This window comes from Coregonus lavaretus (genome assembly GCF_964263955.1).
Source record: "Coregonus lavaretus genome assembly, chromosome: 26".
NCBI lineage: Eukaryota > Metazoa > Chordata > Actinopteri > Salmoniformes > Salmonidae > Coregonus > Coregonus lavaretus.
Window position 1 is genome coordinate 23,121,244 of NC_140013.1, and position 16,574 is coordinate 23,137,817.

Below are 16,574 nucleotides of genomic sequence, written 5' to 3' on the forward strand. Positions count from 1 at the left end.
TCAGGCCGAGCGAAGATAAGCCACCACTAGGATCCACAGGCAACACTGTAGCGCTAGACAAATCTCTCAGAGGGGATCACCTAGAGTTTGGGGTTCTAGCTGAAGACTGTTGGGCCTTGTTAAAGCTCAGGACCTCCCTGTCGGCGTGTGTCGGTGTGTGTCAGTGTTGTGTGTGTGTCAGTGTAGTGTGTGTGTCAGTGTTGTGTGTGTGTGTGTCTCACCCAGTAGGTACTCCATGCCCTGAGCAGACTGGATGACCTCAGTGCAAACAGTAGAGCTGCTGATGCTATTCAGGGTGTTGTTGGCTTTAGTGATGACCTGGGGACAGAGACAGACAGCAGAGTGGGTTAGGGTTACAGACACACACGCTGCGAACACACACACACAAACACGCGTGGATATAGCAAAACAGGAGAGGGGGAACAGTCCTGTACAGTATCTTACCTGTAGAGCACTCTCCAGACACCTCTGCCACTCATATGCATAGCGCTCACTCTCCTGAAACAACATGCTATAGTTGTTAGAATGAGTTCAGATATATGAGAAGACATTTACACATTTCCATAAAGACACTTACAAAAAATACAACTAAATGTAATCAACTTATTAAGGCCAAAGCCTCTGTGGTTTGCTACTGAAATCAATGTCTACTGAATTTCTAAACACTCCACAGAGCATCTGGATAATTAGCAAGGGTAGTTAACATGTCTGGGATAGAGTGACTCTGTGTGGGTCTCACCTCCACCTCCCCAGTCAGGTCCTTGTACTTGTCTCTGATGACAGGCAGGGCAGGCTTCTTCTCACTCAGGGTGTTGGAGCGGTCTCTGAAAGGCTGCTCCGGGGCCGGGGAGGGGGGCGAGCGCCCAATCTCCTTCTCCCCCAAACTGTGGCTACGCTTGTGGGAGCCTGAGGCAAAGAGAAGAGGAGAGAGTGTCTTCATACATACATAAATAGTATATACAGGCAATGTCTGGCATACATACAAATGCCCTTTTAATGGCCACCTTACCAACCCAGAGATGTTGGCTAATTCCAGATATGCACCCGTTTGTTTACTATGGCATAATTGGGACTTTTTACTGAGCTCATATTCTGTTGTGGCTAATTCCTTCCGGACAAGGACACAGACGACAAACACTTCATTTACAACAAATATGTACAAAACAGCGCCACGGCAACCAACGCAAGTATGAATAATTCATGAGGGCTCACTCGCTCACACAGACAGACACACAGAAAAAACTGACAGATACACACACACAAACATGAAAACAGACAGACACACACAAAAAGACACACAAACACACAGTCACATGCTGAGCCCAAACTTTTCCACACGGGCTCTCTCTCTCTGTCTGTCTGTCTGTCTGTCTGTCTGTCTGTCTGTGCGTGAGAACCAGGTAATCACCCCCTGCAGAGACATGCATCATCCTCCCCACAGCATGACAACACTAATACATTCCCCCACTACCGCACACTGATCAGATTACCATTCAATAAGGACAGGGGAACAACAAGTGAAAATTAATTACATTTAACACTGGAAGAGAAATCAATGAGGCAAATAAGCTTTTATCACTTTGGAGGTAGGAATCGCTAATGAACTATGCATGAAACATAACACCGGAAAACAGCAGTAAAAAATGAACACCCAAGGAGTTAATTTCATCTGGGCATGGATTTCTGGGCTGTGTTGTTAATTCATCTCATCTGCCTGTGTTGTGTACCAAGGATGTGTTTTACAGTCTCTGGGATGTAGTCACAACACTGCCATCTATTGTCTGACAGTGGAACTGCACTGAGCTGCCGGAGGGGCCACAGATGCTCCAATATGAGGTGATGAAAGTCCTGCTATGTCACATCACGGCCAGCTGATCTGATTCACACCACTACATCAGAACTAGAAGGCATGGCGTAACTGGGCACAATTTACATTTAGAAACCACCATCTACTCTGACTGAGGATCAGAAAATTAATGTATATCTACTATATGTCTATCTATCGGTTGACTTCCGAAAATAAATCAACAAGAGGAAAGAGAGAGAGAGTACAGGCCAGATGACTCACCTTGTACAGAGAGGTCAAAGGTGGCGAGTTCACTCTTGATCATCTCTTCACTGGACTTGACCTTGGTCTGAGAGCTAGCCTTCAGAAAGTCTGACTTCGCAAACTTGGCCTTGTCCCCCTGAAAGGCCCCGAACTCATCTGAGGCCTCGTTCAGGTTCCCCTCGGAGCCCGGCTCGGCCGTGGGGGAGTCTGACTTCTCCGACACCGTGCTGGCAAAGTCCCCAAAGTCATCATCCTCATCCCCACCCAAACCTCCCGGCTCACTAGAGCCAAAGTCAGCGAAGGCCTCAAACGTTTTGTCGGTCGACACACTATCCTCTGTTGAGAAGGTGGTGATCTTAGTCTGGCAGGTGTGTGTGATGGGGATGTTCTCTGTGCTGCCGGACGACGTCTCCTTCCTGTGGACTACGTCTGAGGAGGGGAGAGAGGAGGAAACACCAACACCATCCAGGCCCAGATGCTTCTTGGCCTGACCCTGAGCGGACAGGTATTCCTCTCTGTCTGACCATTCATAGCTGGCCAGGCTCCTGACTGCTGACGTTCCGAAGGGGTCAAACTTCATGTCGTCTCCTTCTGTAATGACAACACAAAATACACACTGGTGGCTCTAAGTGGGAAAAGCATAGGGTGCTGAAATGATAGGTACTAGTCAGTCAGCCATGATAAAGTGACAAGGCATCTGGCGAAGCTATGATATGTTCTATGAAACATACTTACTGTCGAAGCCATATTATGTTTCTGATGCTGAATGTGTGTTGACTTACAACAAGCAGCTTTACTTTGCTCAGAGTACCACCCCATCTCCCCTACATTGTAACAGTGAGATTATATGCACTGCATTTAATCTTGTGCTGCACTATAGAGTGTGTAAGGGTTCACTTACTAGGATGTGATCACCAGCTTAAAGGAGGGATAAAAAGCTGAAATTGATTGGGTTCTAAAGTTTCTTCACCAGTCTATTTCCAATTGGTGACATAGATGACAGACAATATAGGGGTACAACATACGTCGCTCACATACAGATACAGACTCACTTGATCTCTAGTTGTGACAATGGAATATTTGTTTTGATAATACCAATAGGTTTAGGCTAAAGGGATACTTCGGGATTATGGCAATTTTTACATTTTAGTCATTTAGCAGACGCTCTTATCCAGAGCGACTTACAGGAGCAATTAGGGTTAAGTGCCTTGCTCAAGGGCACATCGACAGATTTTTCACCTAGTCGGCTCGGGGATTAGAACCAGCGACCTTTCGGTTACAGATACCCATAGACCTCCAGTCATTGCGCTAATGCAAGTTAACAATTGCACTAGCGCAAGTTAGCAACTTCCTTCAAACCGCATGCAGAGACATAAAAATGGTATCCACAAGTTCATCTGACTCTGGGGAAGTAGATAAAGGACCTAATTGCCAAAATCCCGAAGTATCCATTAATTGCTACTGAAAAGGAGAACATAGCATTGACCTCTATTAATTGTATGTGTCACACATAAAATTAACCAAGGGTTGTGTTAACTGTCCTCTGATACAAAGGAAATAGATGTCCTGTCAGGGTTGGCTGCTGGGGCTGTGAGGTAGATTGAAGATCTGACAGTTCTGAGGCAGATAGGATAGGATCGGACATAAGGCCCTGCTGTAGAACACCTCTCTACTGTTTTCTCTAGGTATGTGACAATACCGTAGCACAAACTATAACATGAAGATACAAAATGATATCCATTTCATGACAGATTGCCATGGCAACGTCAGTAGTGGAGTGGAGCAGTTCTGTCTCTGTATTGATTATCTACCCCACAAACTGTGTTGTCCAAGCAGAACACTGTTCAATTCATAACATATCACGCAGGCATCGTATAATTACTGGTAACATAAACAAGCACACATTCTTACAAGTACTCACACAGTCACACACAAAAAAACTCAGAGATACCCACACATACACACTCCTTCTAAGATAAGTATAACCGCCGGCACGTGTGGACCCCAGTCAGCGTAGCCTAATGCGTGACAGAACCCTTGCACACAGAAATGCAATTTGTGAAATTGACAAGGAGCTAGTGTAGTAGTAAGCCTTATGTAGTTAGATCATAATCTGCCCTCTGAGGATAGGGAAGGGAGAAAATAAGACGGTACGCATTTCAGCAATACCAATAGTAATATTTATTACAACAACATGGGTAAAGAGAGAGAGAAAGATCACAAAATACTCTGAGAGAGGTCTACTGTTACAAGAGGTTTGCCAAAATAACACTTGTAAAAGTATATTTGAATCATTTAGAATACAAGGGCATGCAGAGTCAGAAAATAAGAGAAGAAAAACAAACAGAGAATACGGTAAAATAAAGAAATCCCCAGAAGAATATAGATGCAGAAACCAGAACGAGAAGGCACATTCACAGACTAAAATGAGTAAATCTCGGTAGACGACACAATGTAGTTGTACTAATAGGGTGGAAAGCAACAGGTTGATTGATTCAAAGATAATTGAATACAGAACACTTGAAAAGCCAATGTGATTTAAAGGACAGGTTCAAGGCAGGAGAGTGATTAACCCTTTGAGGACCTGAATGCTTCTCTACTATTCTTGCTATGATAGAAACTCAAATGTCAACGGCAGACTTTTGAGATAAAATAAATAAGGGTTTTGTCATTTTTAAATCAAAATTGTTTGTGTCTTACTACAATGACATAATGTCAACATCATATAAATAGGATATATTTCTACGTCTACTACATCCAATAGGACTCATTACATTGCCTTACATTCTATTGCTGAGAATTTGGAGGAGAGGTATGGATCACCAAATTCATTGTTTAGCACATGAATGTAAACTTGTCAAGTGATCCTACTACATATCTGCTTTCTGTATGATTCTTTGCAAAACCATTCTGCTCAAGCTCTCAAAGGGTTAAAGAAAACAAAGGGGGCTATCCTACCACAAGACCTTAGAGAGGGTCTTCATCTTGTCCAATCACAGGTGACAAAATAGATTTAAAGAGACAGTATCATTTTTCTCTTGCTTGTTGTTAGTTCTAGGCTCCTGTGAACAAGCTCTTAATAAGACCCATTCAATAACTAACAGCAAGATAGGGTTTCTCAAGACAACAATCAATCTTTGATTCTGAACCAACCTAAAATATTTTCCATAACTAGCCTATCCTCATAAATTCATTTCATCTTCAAATAGTTTACACAACACATAGTTTAAAACAATATCAGGAAGTTAATCTAGTTTTAAAATAAATAAGAATTTTCCTGTAATAAAAATACACTATTACATTTGTATACATTTCGTCTTTTTTCTTTCCTTTAATAAAAACAACTAGTAATACTGTTATGCAGAAAAATGGCATCCTATAATATGTTCTTGTCAATTTCACAAATTGAACAGGCAGGCACACTGCAGCAAAACAAGCAAGGCAGGGAGGGTATCACTGTTCTCAGAGAGCCTGTTCATGGACCCACACATAACAAAACATACCTGAATATCAAAGACAAATGAAAAGGCTTCCTTTTGAGCTGCTCTGACCCAAAGGAGCCCCGGTCGGGAAAAAATAGATACTGTCTCTTTAAGGTTGGTTACATTTTATCCAGGATTGAACACAGTGCAAGCATGGTGAGGCTTTCACACGTCAAGGCCTGCTACAGTACGCTTTCTCAACAATGAGATTTGATTGGTGCTGTCCAAAAACAACAATACTGATTGGATGAACGTGGGTCAGAATAAAAGGAGAAGCAATTAACAGGTTCTGGGGAATGTTTTCAACACTCCACTCCACTACCTTCATCATATTAACGGCAACCATTGTGCTGCAGCTCCGGGATCAGTTGCCATTGGTCACTGTCCTGCTCTCTCCTTCGAGAGTAGCCTAACCATTTCAGTTAAACTGAAAGTTGATTTATTCTGATGTGCAATAAAACTGAAACAAAGAAATGGGCATCATTACATTGATCATTTCCGATTTAGAATAACTAAAATGGTCAATCCCTAGATGGAATTTGACTGAGATGCCCCTTTGCCCAAACTGCTAAAACCAATTAACTGATATGTTGGCTAGTGTTGAAATATGATAGTCTATAAGGACAACTCACTGCACACTCATGCCAATAGATAAGCACATGGGTGTTAAAAGGAGTGTGCTGCTCACACACAGAGGCTGTAAGGAGAGACCTTGTACTCTAAAGAATATGAGACATGACATGGAAGATGAGATGCTTGGTAAATTAATTATGATCATGGGAGAGGAGAGGGTGCTGATATGGACAATGCCTGGACATTAAGGCTAATTACATTCTATGAGAGTGTTTCCATTTAGAGGTTCAGGACAGGGCAGACCCTGAGAGCAGTGCCTTTGTGACTCCACTGTCTGCTCCAACTAACCTCTAACCTCTTTGTAGTGATGTGGGCTGTGGGGTCAAGGCCAAGAGACCACTTAGGTTTAGGGAGATGGAACAAAAGCACTACGGGAGATTGATACCGAATACTGGGAGTGCCAAGGAATACTATATGGGTACTCTCACACACAGTAGGAATACTCACTCGTACACATACAAAACAAAACCAACCAATCACACTCACACATACCAACAAATTGACTCAATGCAATATTATAAACTGTAGAGATGAGGTGATTTCTGCCATTCATAAATACGTTCTACCTTTACATAAATACTTTCTTTTCACATAATACTTAAGTATGTCCTTGTTCAGGGAACATCTTTGCAAATGTTCCTTGTACACCTCTTATTATCGTCATGTTTGATTTGATAACTAAGCATTAAGCGACAACATAAAATAATCAATCTGAGGAAGAATTTGGGATGCTGGGAGTAAATTTAAAGCCTATTGCAGCATACAGTAACTGGGGATTCTGAAAGTGATGTGAATAAATAAAATCTCCTAGTACAAAGGCCCATCACCATTACATGGCCCTGTGTTCATCTGCATTCAGCCATTTTAGTCGCATCATTCAACACGTCAACACACACAATCACGGCTGGGGAGACAAAAGCTGCATTGAGGAGATGAGCGATGTGAGCTATGACAGCATAGACAGGGAATGATGTGAGCTATGACAGCATAGACAGGGAATGATGTGAGCTATGACAGCATAGACAGGGAATGATGTGAGCTATGACAGCATAGACAGGGAATGATGTGAGCTATGACAGCATAGACAGGGAATGATGTGAGCTATGACAGCATAGACAGGGAATGATGTGAGCTATGACAGCATAGACAGGGAATGATGTGAGCTATGACAGCATAGACAGGGAATGATGTGAGCTATGACAGCATAGACAGGGAATGATGTGAGCTATGACAGCATAGACAGGGAATGATGTGAGCTATGACAGCATAGACAGGGAATGATGTGAGCTATGACAGCATAGACAGGGAATGATGTGAGCTATGACAGCATAGACAGGGAATGATGTGAGCTATGACAGCATAGACAGGGAATGATGTGAGCTATGACAGCATAGACAGGGAATGATGTGAGCTATGACAGCATAGACAGGGAATGATGTGAGCTATGACAGCATAGACAGGGAATGATGTGAGCTATGACAGCATAGACAGGGAATGATGTGAGCTATGACAGCATAGACAGGGAATGATGTGAGCTATGACAGCATAGACAGGGAATGATGTGAGCTATGACAGCATAGACAGGGAATGAAGGCCAGTGGTATCATAGAGCAGTCTGACTGTCTCTCATCAACTCTATATGGATGGAACTAAGAGGAGGTGGAGAGGCCAGTGCTTTTTGTCTGTGCTACAAATGCTAAACAAATTAGTAATAAATAATACATTCATTAAAAGTACCTTAATATGTTTAATAAATAAATAAATAAATAAATAAATACATATAAATTAAGTGAATAAATATGCTGAAATTAATCCCAGGTAATGATGGGTTTGGGAATGAATGACTGGTGGGTGTGATGAGATGATATGCTAATGCGTGGTGTTTGACTGTCTCATCATGATTCAGCAGTAATCTGGATGAGCTAGCTCACTGCTTTACCCTCTAGTCTAACCCCTGCTTTAGTGGACGATAAGGGGCACTGCTCCAACTAACCTCTAACCTCTTTGTAGTGATGTGGGCTGTGGGGTCAAGGCCAAGAGACCACTTAGGTTTAGGGAGATGGAACAAAAGCACTACGGGAGATTGATACCGAATACTGGGAGTGCCAAGGAATACTATATGGGTACTCTCACACACAGTAGGAATACTCACTCGTACACATACAAAACAAAACCAACCAATCACACTCACACATACCAACAAATTGACTCAATGCAATATTATAAACTGTAGAGATGAGGTGATTTCTGCCATTCATAAATACGTTCTACCTTTACATAAATACTTTCTTTTCACATAATACTTAAGTATGTCCTTGTTCAGGGAACATCTTTGCAAATGTTCCTTGTACACCTCTTATTATCGTCATGTTTGATTTGATAACTAAGCATTAAGCGACAACATAAAATAATCAATCTGAGGAAGAATTTGGGATGCTGGGAGTAAATTTAAAGCCTATTGCAGCATACAGTAACTGGGGATTCTGAAAGTGATGTGAATAAATAAAATCTCCTAGTACAAAGGCCCATCACCATTACATGGCCCTGTGTTCATCTGCATTCAGCCATTTTAGTCGCATCATTCAACACGTCAACACACACAATCACGGCTGGGGAGACAAAAGCTGCATTGAGGAGATGAGCGATGTGAGCTATGACAGCATAGACAGGGAATGATGTGAGCTATGACAGCATAGACAGGGAATGATGTGAGCTATGACAGCATAGACAGGGAATGATGTGAGCTATGACAGCATAGACAGGGAATGATGTGAGCTATGACAGCATAGACAGGGAATGATGTGAGCTATGACAGCATAGACAGGGAATGATGTGAGCTATGACAGCATAGACAGGGAATGATGTGAGCTATGACAGCATAGACAGGGAATGATGTGAGCTATGACAGCATAGACAGGGAATGATGTGAGCTATGACAGCATAGACAGGGAATGATGTGAGCTATGACAGCATAGACAGGGAATGATGTGAGCTATGACAGCATAGACAGGGAATGATGTGAGCTATGACAGCATAGACAGGGAATGATGTGAGCTATGACAGCATAGACAGGGAATGATGTGAGCTATGACAGCATAGACAGGGAATGATGTGAGCTATGACAGCATAGACAGGGAATGATGTGAGCTATGACAGCATAGACAGGGAATGATGTGAGCTATGACAGCATAGACAGGGAATGATGTGAGCTATGACAGCATAGACAGGGAATGATGTGAGCTATGACAGCATAGACAGGGAATGATGTGAGCTATGACAGCATAGACAGGGAATGATGTGAGCTATGACAGCATAGACAGGGAATGAAGGCCAGTGGTATCATAGAGCAGTCTGACTGTCTCTCATCAACTCTATATGGATGGAACTAAGAGGAGGTGGAGAGGCCAGTGCTTTTTGTCTGTGCTACAAATGCTAAACAAATTAGTAATAAATAATACATTCATTAAAAGTACCTTAATATGTTTAATAAATAAATAAATAAATAAATAAATACATATAAATTAAGTGAATAAATATGCTGAAATTAATCCCAGGTAATGATGGGTTTGGGAATGAATGACTGGTGGGTGTGATGAGATGATATGCTAATGCGTGGTGTTTGACTGTCTCATCATGATTCAGCAGTAATCTGGATGAGCTAGCTCACTGCTTTACCCTCTAGTCTAACCCCTGCTTTAGTGGACGATAAGGGGCACTGAGGGGGGTGGAGACAGAAAGGCCACCGCCAGGCCTACGATTGGTTCTCTATGTGTGACTGGGCGGGGCTTCACCAGAGGAGGCGCACTAGTTCCTCACCTGCGGCGGGGGGTTGGTGGGCCGAGAGGCACGGCAGATCCAGAGAGCTGTCTGACATCACGTGCTTCAGGTCTCCGCCCATGTCCGACAGCTTCATGTCCAGCTGCACTGACAGAGCGTCCTCAGAGTCCTCTTTGCCCACGCTGCTGCCCCCAATGGACGGGAGGTCTAGGGACTTGACTGAAGCCGAGTCCTCCTTGCTTCCATGTTTGAAGGCTGCCACCTTATCCACCAGGCTCTTCTCCGAGGCCCCCAGCGCTGTGCAGAACTTGGACGACTGGAAGTGGGCGAAGTCGTCTGCTTCGCTCCTGAGGGAAGAGAACGAGCCGCTGGCGCTCTCCTTGTTGTCGTCGTACGCCAGGCCTCCATCCTGAGACAGCTGCTTGAACACGTCGTACTTGTCAGAGCCCTGCTGGGGGCACTGTGGAGAAGTGGTGGTCTCGCCTCTCCCTCCTGCCCTCCCCTCTCCAGACCTCAACCCCTCACCCTTGGCCTCCCCCCCAGAGCTGCTGAAAGCCATGAAGTCTGCAAAGTCATCATGAGATGCTGCCACGCACCCTCCCACAGCAGGGCCAATAGGAGCAGCCTCAGAAGAGGAGGCGGGGCCAAAGAGGGCAAAGTCACCAAAGTCCTCGGTCCCTCCCCCGGGGGGCTTGGCCCCACCTGGTGGGAGCACTAGGGAGGGGGGCACAGAGGGGAAGGAACTGGGCTTGGTCTCAGCAGGGGTGGAGGCTGAGGGAGCCATAGTGGAGAAGAGATCCAGGTCAGCCATGTTGAGAGGGTTTTTAGGCTGAGCGAGAGAGACTGCTGGTTGTTGTTGTTGTTGATGTAGCTGATGTTGTAGTTGCGGTAGAGACTGAGAGTTAGGGAAAGCAGGAGGGAAGGCTGGCTGAAACATCTTGGCCTGGTCTGGAGGGTCTAGTGGAGAGATGCTGTCGGCGGTTTTAAAGTCTGTGAAGCCATCATCCACACTGACAGACTTGAAATCGGCAAATCCTTCCCCTGCGAAACAAACAGAACAATTGAAAGGCATTGCAAAAGCATTTAACACAGCAGCCAGACAGGGAGGACATTGGCATTACACAAAGTAACATCAGTTGCCTCAGTTCCGGATTTGTTTCTCATTTCACAATCCTACAAGAAAGAGAGGGGTGGATTGGTTACGCCTCTGTCACATAGCAGAGGCTCGTGGTGAATTTCAAGCTGCGGAGAGAACTGTGCTGGGCTGCAGTCCAGAGACACACTGCTATGAGAGAACAGCAGCAGCACACGGCAGTGAACAAACCAGGCTGGGCTCTCTACAGAGACACACACAACACCACCACATGCACCAAGCCGTCTGTCAGTCCCTAACTGGGACGGCACATGATTAATCTGTGACTTCAGAGGAAAGAACTCCCTTACAATCTACAAAGATTTCCTTCCAAGTCTCAGTAGGGCCATGATTTTAGATTTTTAGAAAAGCATCTTGTTCCCAAACCCCTCATTTCACTTCAATCATGACAGGAGGGCTATAGAAAACCACAAAGGAAAAGTGGGTAGAGAGAGTTTTGGTTGTAGGGGCTGTTTACACCACTGCAGTGACAGAAGCAGGAAATTGTGTTCACACCACTGCTGTTTTGTGGGAAAGAGAGAGCTAATGGGCTCATTATGGAGAGTGAGCCTGGCAGGCAGCACACAGGAAAGGTCACTGCAATCAGACTCAGGCAGGACTTACTGGAGTCATGAGAGCTGCTGTCCCCATCGGAAACTGTTCTAGTGAAACAGGGAACAGCAGGAAACAGACCTAAATCAGGGATACTGTGTGAATGTACTGAGTACTGTACAACACACACACCACTCAGATATTATACAAACAGCATTCTTCTTGGTACCCAGTCTCTCTCCAACCCATTCCCATTTTCACAACTCATTGGTCTAATTAAATCTAGGTAGAACACATGGCAGTTTCTTCTTCTAGCCATCTGTTGAGTACAGGGACCATCTCAGAGCCCAGTCCCACTACGCAATCTCTGTCAAAAGGCTTGGGAGCTGGGGGGTTTGGCTTGGGAACTCTCTGTCTGTGTCTGTGTGTGTGTGTCTGTGTGTGTCTGTGTGTGTATGTGTGTGTATGTGTGTGTGTGTGTGTGTGTGTGTGTGTGTCTGTGTGTCTGTGTGTGTGTGTGTGTGTGTGTGTCTGTGTGTGTGTGTGTGTGTGTGTGTGTGTGTGTGTGTGTGTGTGTGTGTGTGTGTGTGACCCAGCCCAGAGCCAGGGAGGAGGGAGAGCTCTACTTACCTACTGGTTTCCTGTCACCTGGTGGCTCTAGCTGTCGGAACACACTGTATTTGTCTCCGCCAACATCTGGGTCAAACCAGATAAACAAAACTGGTAAGCTTTCAACTGAATGATAAATGACAGCATATTTGGCAGGCAGGCAAATGTACTGTACTAAAATACCACACAAATACTATTAGGTAAGTATTCTACGACAAACAACATCAGGAATGTCTTCTATTTTCTACACATCTGTTAGTTGTGGTGGAGGATGAGTGTATCAGCAGTGATTAGTTGTTGAGGTGTGTGTGGTGTGGTGTGGTGTGGTGTGGTGTGGTGTGGTGTGGTGTGTGTGTGTGTGTGTGTGTGTGTGTGTGTGTGTGTGTGTGTGTTGTAGGGCCAGGTGAGTGTGTACCTGAGGCAGGCTGAGTGGGCTCTGGAGGCTGCTCCACAGAGAGCTGCTTGAAGACAGCATACTTATCAGAGGATGACAAGGAGGAGCCAGAGACTGGAGTCAGAATGGCAGGAGCACTGCAGACAGACAATACACCATGCTCAGTCCACAGGGGAGTCTGGGTCTGTGTTCCAAATGGCACCCTATTCCCTATATAGTGCTCTACATTTGTAGTGCAGTATGTAGGGTATAGGGTGCTATTTTGGACAAACCCTGGGGGTCAATGCTGCGTCCATCTCCTCTACCTGAATCCCTTTAAGCTGCCTGAGCTGATTGGACACTTACAATGGTGAAATTCCACTGCAGTTGTACACCATACTGGACCGCAGATAAGACACAGGAATCAAAAGCCTGGAGGGAATGAGGGATCTCTCCTGACGCCTTTCACCGAACATCATCTTGTTAAGAGTCATTGTATTGCTGCTGTCAGAGTACACCTGTCTATCCTGACTGGCTGACGATTCAGCATGGGGCTTCCTTTTAATTAGAAAGGGATCGCAGGAGGAAACAATGAAGCTTTTGTTTTTGAGGAGAGGAAGGGGATTGTAAGGGACTATGCCACCAAGACGGTGTGTCCTTCATTTCAACATTCTCTTTGTCTTATAAGATAACTGGCTCTGGGCTGTCTCCCTGAGAGAGACTACCCACGCAGGGTTTGAAAAGTAATATAAAGCAACTCTACTGTCCATTGAAATGGATTCATTAAGAGATGGCGAGGTGCAATTGTTATGCTGGAGAGACTATTACAAGCAACTAAGAGACCATGTACTTGTTACCCACAATACCTGTATAACATGTAGTATTCAGCTTTACTTCCATACAGAATATGTAATCTGTAAAGTAATACCAAACACTGATCCAGCCACTGAAGTCAGTCACTCCAGTCAGTCAGTCTGCACTGTACCTGTTCTGGTGCAGAGAGGGTGTGGTGGTGGCGAAGGTTCCCCCTGACTCCCCCTGGAACTCCGTGAAGGACTGGTCCCCTCCTCCTGCCCTGGGAGCCTCCTGGAAGTCCTGGAAGTCATCATCGTCTGCTTTCCCCTAAACACACCACCAAGACGATGGACACATGAGTGACCAACGTAAACAACACAGAATGAACGCACACACTACTGTAAGTCGCTTTGGATAAAAGCGTCTACTAAATGGCACAAATTATACATTATTATTATACACAATGTGAAATAAAACCACATGTATCTGTATATACTATGGAAAGGGTTGGATGTGTTACCTGCACATGTGGGAAGTTGGTGATGAAGTTGGTGGGTGGTTGGGCAGACGGTAGAGGAGCAGCAGGAGGCGCCCTGCCCATGACTGCTGGTGCTGGGGTGGGCATGGCCATGGACACAGGGACGGGGGGCTGAGTCAACATGGGCTGCTGGTGTTGGTGCTGGTGCTGCTGGGGCATGACAGGGGCCATAGTCATGGCTAGGGCAGGCAGGTTGGGCACCGGGGGAGAGGGGAACTGGTTCAGGATCTCCACATTCATGGCTGGAAGACCACTCTGCAGGGGAAGGATGAACAGGGATCAGTGGTCAGGTTCAGGTAAGGCTGAGTCTCCTGAATGATGGACTTTTAACGAGACATCACTGAAAATCCCAGTTGAGTAACTGCTTAATGCGTTAATGTCGATTTTCATATGTTACACATTTATAAAGTTACATAAACGGGGGCATTAAACTTCGCAAAGGCACCCGTCATCCTATAGTGAATAGGCAGTACTGTAAGTGTGAGTGCATCGTAATTATAAAGCAGTGACGCTGGAAAATTGGGCTTCTCCTTTCATCCAACCCAATCAACTATTCAAATTATATTCCATCCAGCAGGAGCAAGACAGATGTTTTGCTTAAATAAATAATTCATTAAAGTCAAGTTCCATTTTAACAGCCATCACTAGCGGCGGTTTCCAAAACGTTTTAATCACTCTACAAAGGATGCAGCTCATGGCGGTGCTCCCTCAAGACTCTTACATTTAAATAACAAAATAAGTTATATTATTCTCGCTGTGGCAGGTGGGGGTGGCGTGCAGAGTGAGTTGTGCGGTGCAGAGGATTGTCAGTCTCCCAGGGGTGCTGGTGAGCGGCAGGGCCGGGCCAGGCCAGATAAGAGGTCTGCTGTCACACTGGACTGAGAGGAGACTCAGTCACTTTCACCTGGCTGCCTGAGCTCAGTCACACCACCACCACCACCACCCTCCCAGGGGTCCAGAGCTGAGAGTTAGCACAGTCACTCACTATCAGTATCCCTTTCACTGTCTGGGGTGACTGATTGTAAGACCGTTCTTGGAAGATCAACTGTACACATCATAGCATGCAATAGGCCTAACTACTGAAGTAACTACTGAAGTAAGGTGCTATGAAATGTAATATTAGGGACTGTCCTTTACTTCACATGAAGAAAAGATCACAGTGAAGAATGGTTTTATGTCCTCACTGACAGAAAAAATCATCAGATCTTGCTGTTGTTAATAACTCCAACCCTTTAAAAAATGTAAAGTGATGCAAATGCCTACCTGTGCCACACCAATCAGAGCCAGGACTGTGTAGAGCTCCTCCTTGGTCAGCATGCCAGGCGTGGTGCGATTGGCTGAGGCCCAGATCTGGCCCAATGCTTCCCTGGGCAGGCCTGATGACATCAGGATGGGGTAGAGCTTGGCTGTGTCGATGCCTCCCGGAGTCATGGTGAACTGCAGGACCTTTTTGAACATCTCTGGAGGGGAGAAAGAGAAGGCACAGCAACAGGTCAAACATATTATAGAAAGACTGGATAGAACTAGGCAGTTTTCTCTGATTGACTCATTGGAGAAGGCATTGGACAGGATCTGAGTAGACACCATAGACATAATACATCATTGGTAGAAACCTGTTCCAAAACGTAGGCGTTTACCTGGGATGAGGCTGTCGTTGTAGAGCCAGCCTGGTACCATGGGCTGGATGTGCTCTTGTTGAGGGTAACCACCAAGACCTGATGTCAGAAACACAGGGACAGTGAGGTTAGGAGCTGAAGCAGAGACTTAGGGCTGGGTGTACTACCTGTTCTGCTCAGCATCTCACCAGACCAGAGCCTGCCTGTATAGTATAGTATTCTCCACCTTCTGTCTGGGGATCCGAGTGGAAATGTAATGCTGCTCTGCACTGATTCACCAAGGATGCATCCCAAATGGCACCCTAGTGCACTAACTTTGATCAGGGCCCATTTGGATCTGGTCAAAAGTAGTGCACTATAACGGGAATAGGGTGCCATTTGGGATGCCACATGCTAAGCTTCCTGCTGCTTCATACAACTATTCATCTGTCCTTGGACCAGAACCAACTACTCCGACAGCTCCTGAGGGGGAAGAGAGGGATTGGATTTGGGTTGTCAAACAAATTAATGAGTCTCTCTCTTTAATTCATACTGACATTGATCTAAATCTTCTGCGCAACCATGAGGTAATTTTTTCATTAGTGTACTAGTGTGGAGTTACTAATTCAGCAGGTGTAAAAGCAGCTCCTAAAACACACTTAACAAGGTGCATTCGGAGAGGAAGATGCCTCAATGGATGTCTCAGACTAGTACGTCGAAATGACAAATGTTGTCTCAAGCAGCTAATCCCCTCATCAGACCAGCTCAATTGCCTCAGACACTTAAAAGACTCTATTACAATTCACCCAGTCTCTACGATGAGGAACCTCCACATTTCCCTGGGACAGACAGCGAGCAACTGAGGAGAAAGACAAACAAACGAGAGCAAATAGATAGTAGCAGAATAGCAGAGTGGCATGCAGAATCAGAATGAGGCCCCAGCTCTCGACCCACGGGACCCCAGTAGGTACGGGTCAATCCAAGTGTAGCATCTCATCCGTGTTAAACCCAAGCAGTCAGCGGCATGCGCCAGTCTCT

At 45.2% G+C, this 16,574-nt stretch overlaps 1 protein-coding gene across 4 annotated transcripts in view; it reads right to left on the bottom strand.

Annotated features, from left to right (window-relative positions):
• LOC311101730 (synergin gamma-like) overlaps nucleotides 1–16,574 on the bottom strand; it is a 42,294-nt gene that overhangs the window by 11,630 nt on the left and 14,090 nt on the right. For all 4 annotated transcript variants that reach the window (XM_084142898.1, XM_084142897.1, XM_084142899.1 and 1 more), the window contains exons 9-19: nucleotides 15,579–15,656; nucleotides 15,205–15,401; nucleotides 13,924–14,196; nucleotides 13,594–13,730; nucleotides 12,651–12,766; nucleotides 12,257–12,322; nucleotides 9,982–10,983; nucleotides 2,069–2,641; nucleotides 740–906; nucleotides 445–498; nucleotides 222–318 (exon numbers count right to left, since the gene is read on the bottom strand). In XM_084142898.1, coding sequence (XP_083999024.1) covers nucleotides 222–318; nucleotides 445–498; nucleotides 740–906; nucleotides 2,069–2,641; nucleotides 9,982–10,983; nucleotides 12,257–12,322; nucleotides 12,651–12,766; nucleotides 13,594–13,730; nucleotides 13,924–14,196; nucleotides 15,205–15,401; nucleotides 15,579–15,656 — 2,760 coding nt within the window. The remainder of the gene's footprint in view (nucleotides 1–221; nucleotides 319–444; nucleotides 499–739; nucleotides 907–2,068; nucleotides 2,642–9,981; nucleotides 10,984–12,256; nucleotides 12,323–12,650; nucleotides 12,767–13,593; nucleotides 13,731–13,923; nucleotides 14,197–15,204; nucleotides 15,402–15,578; nucleotides 15,657–16,574) is intronic.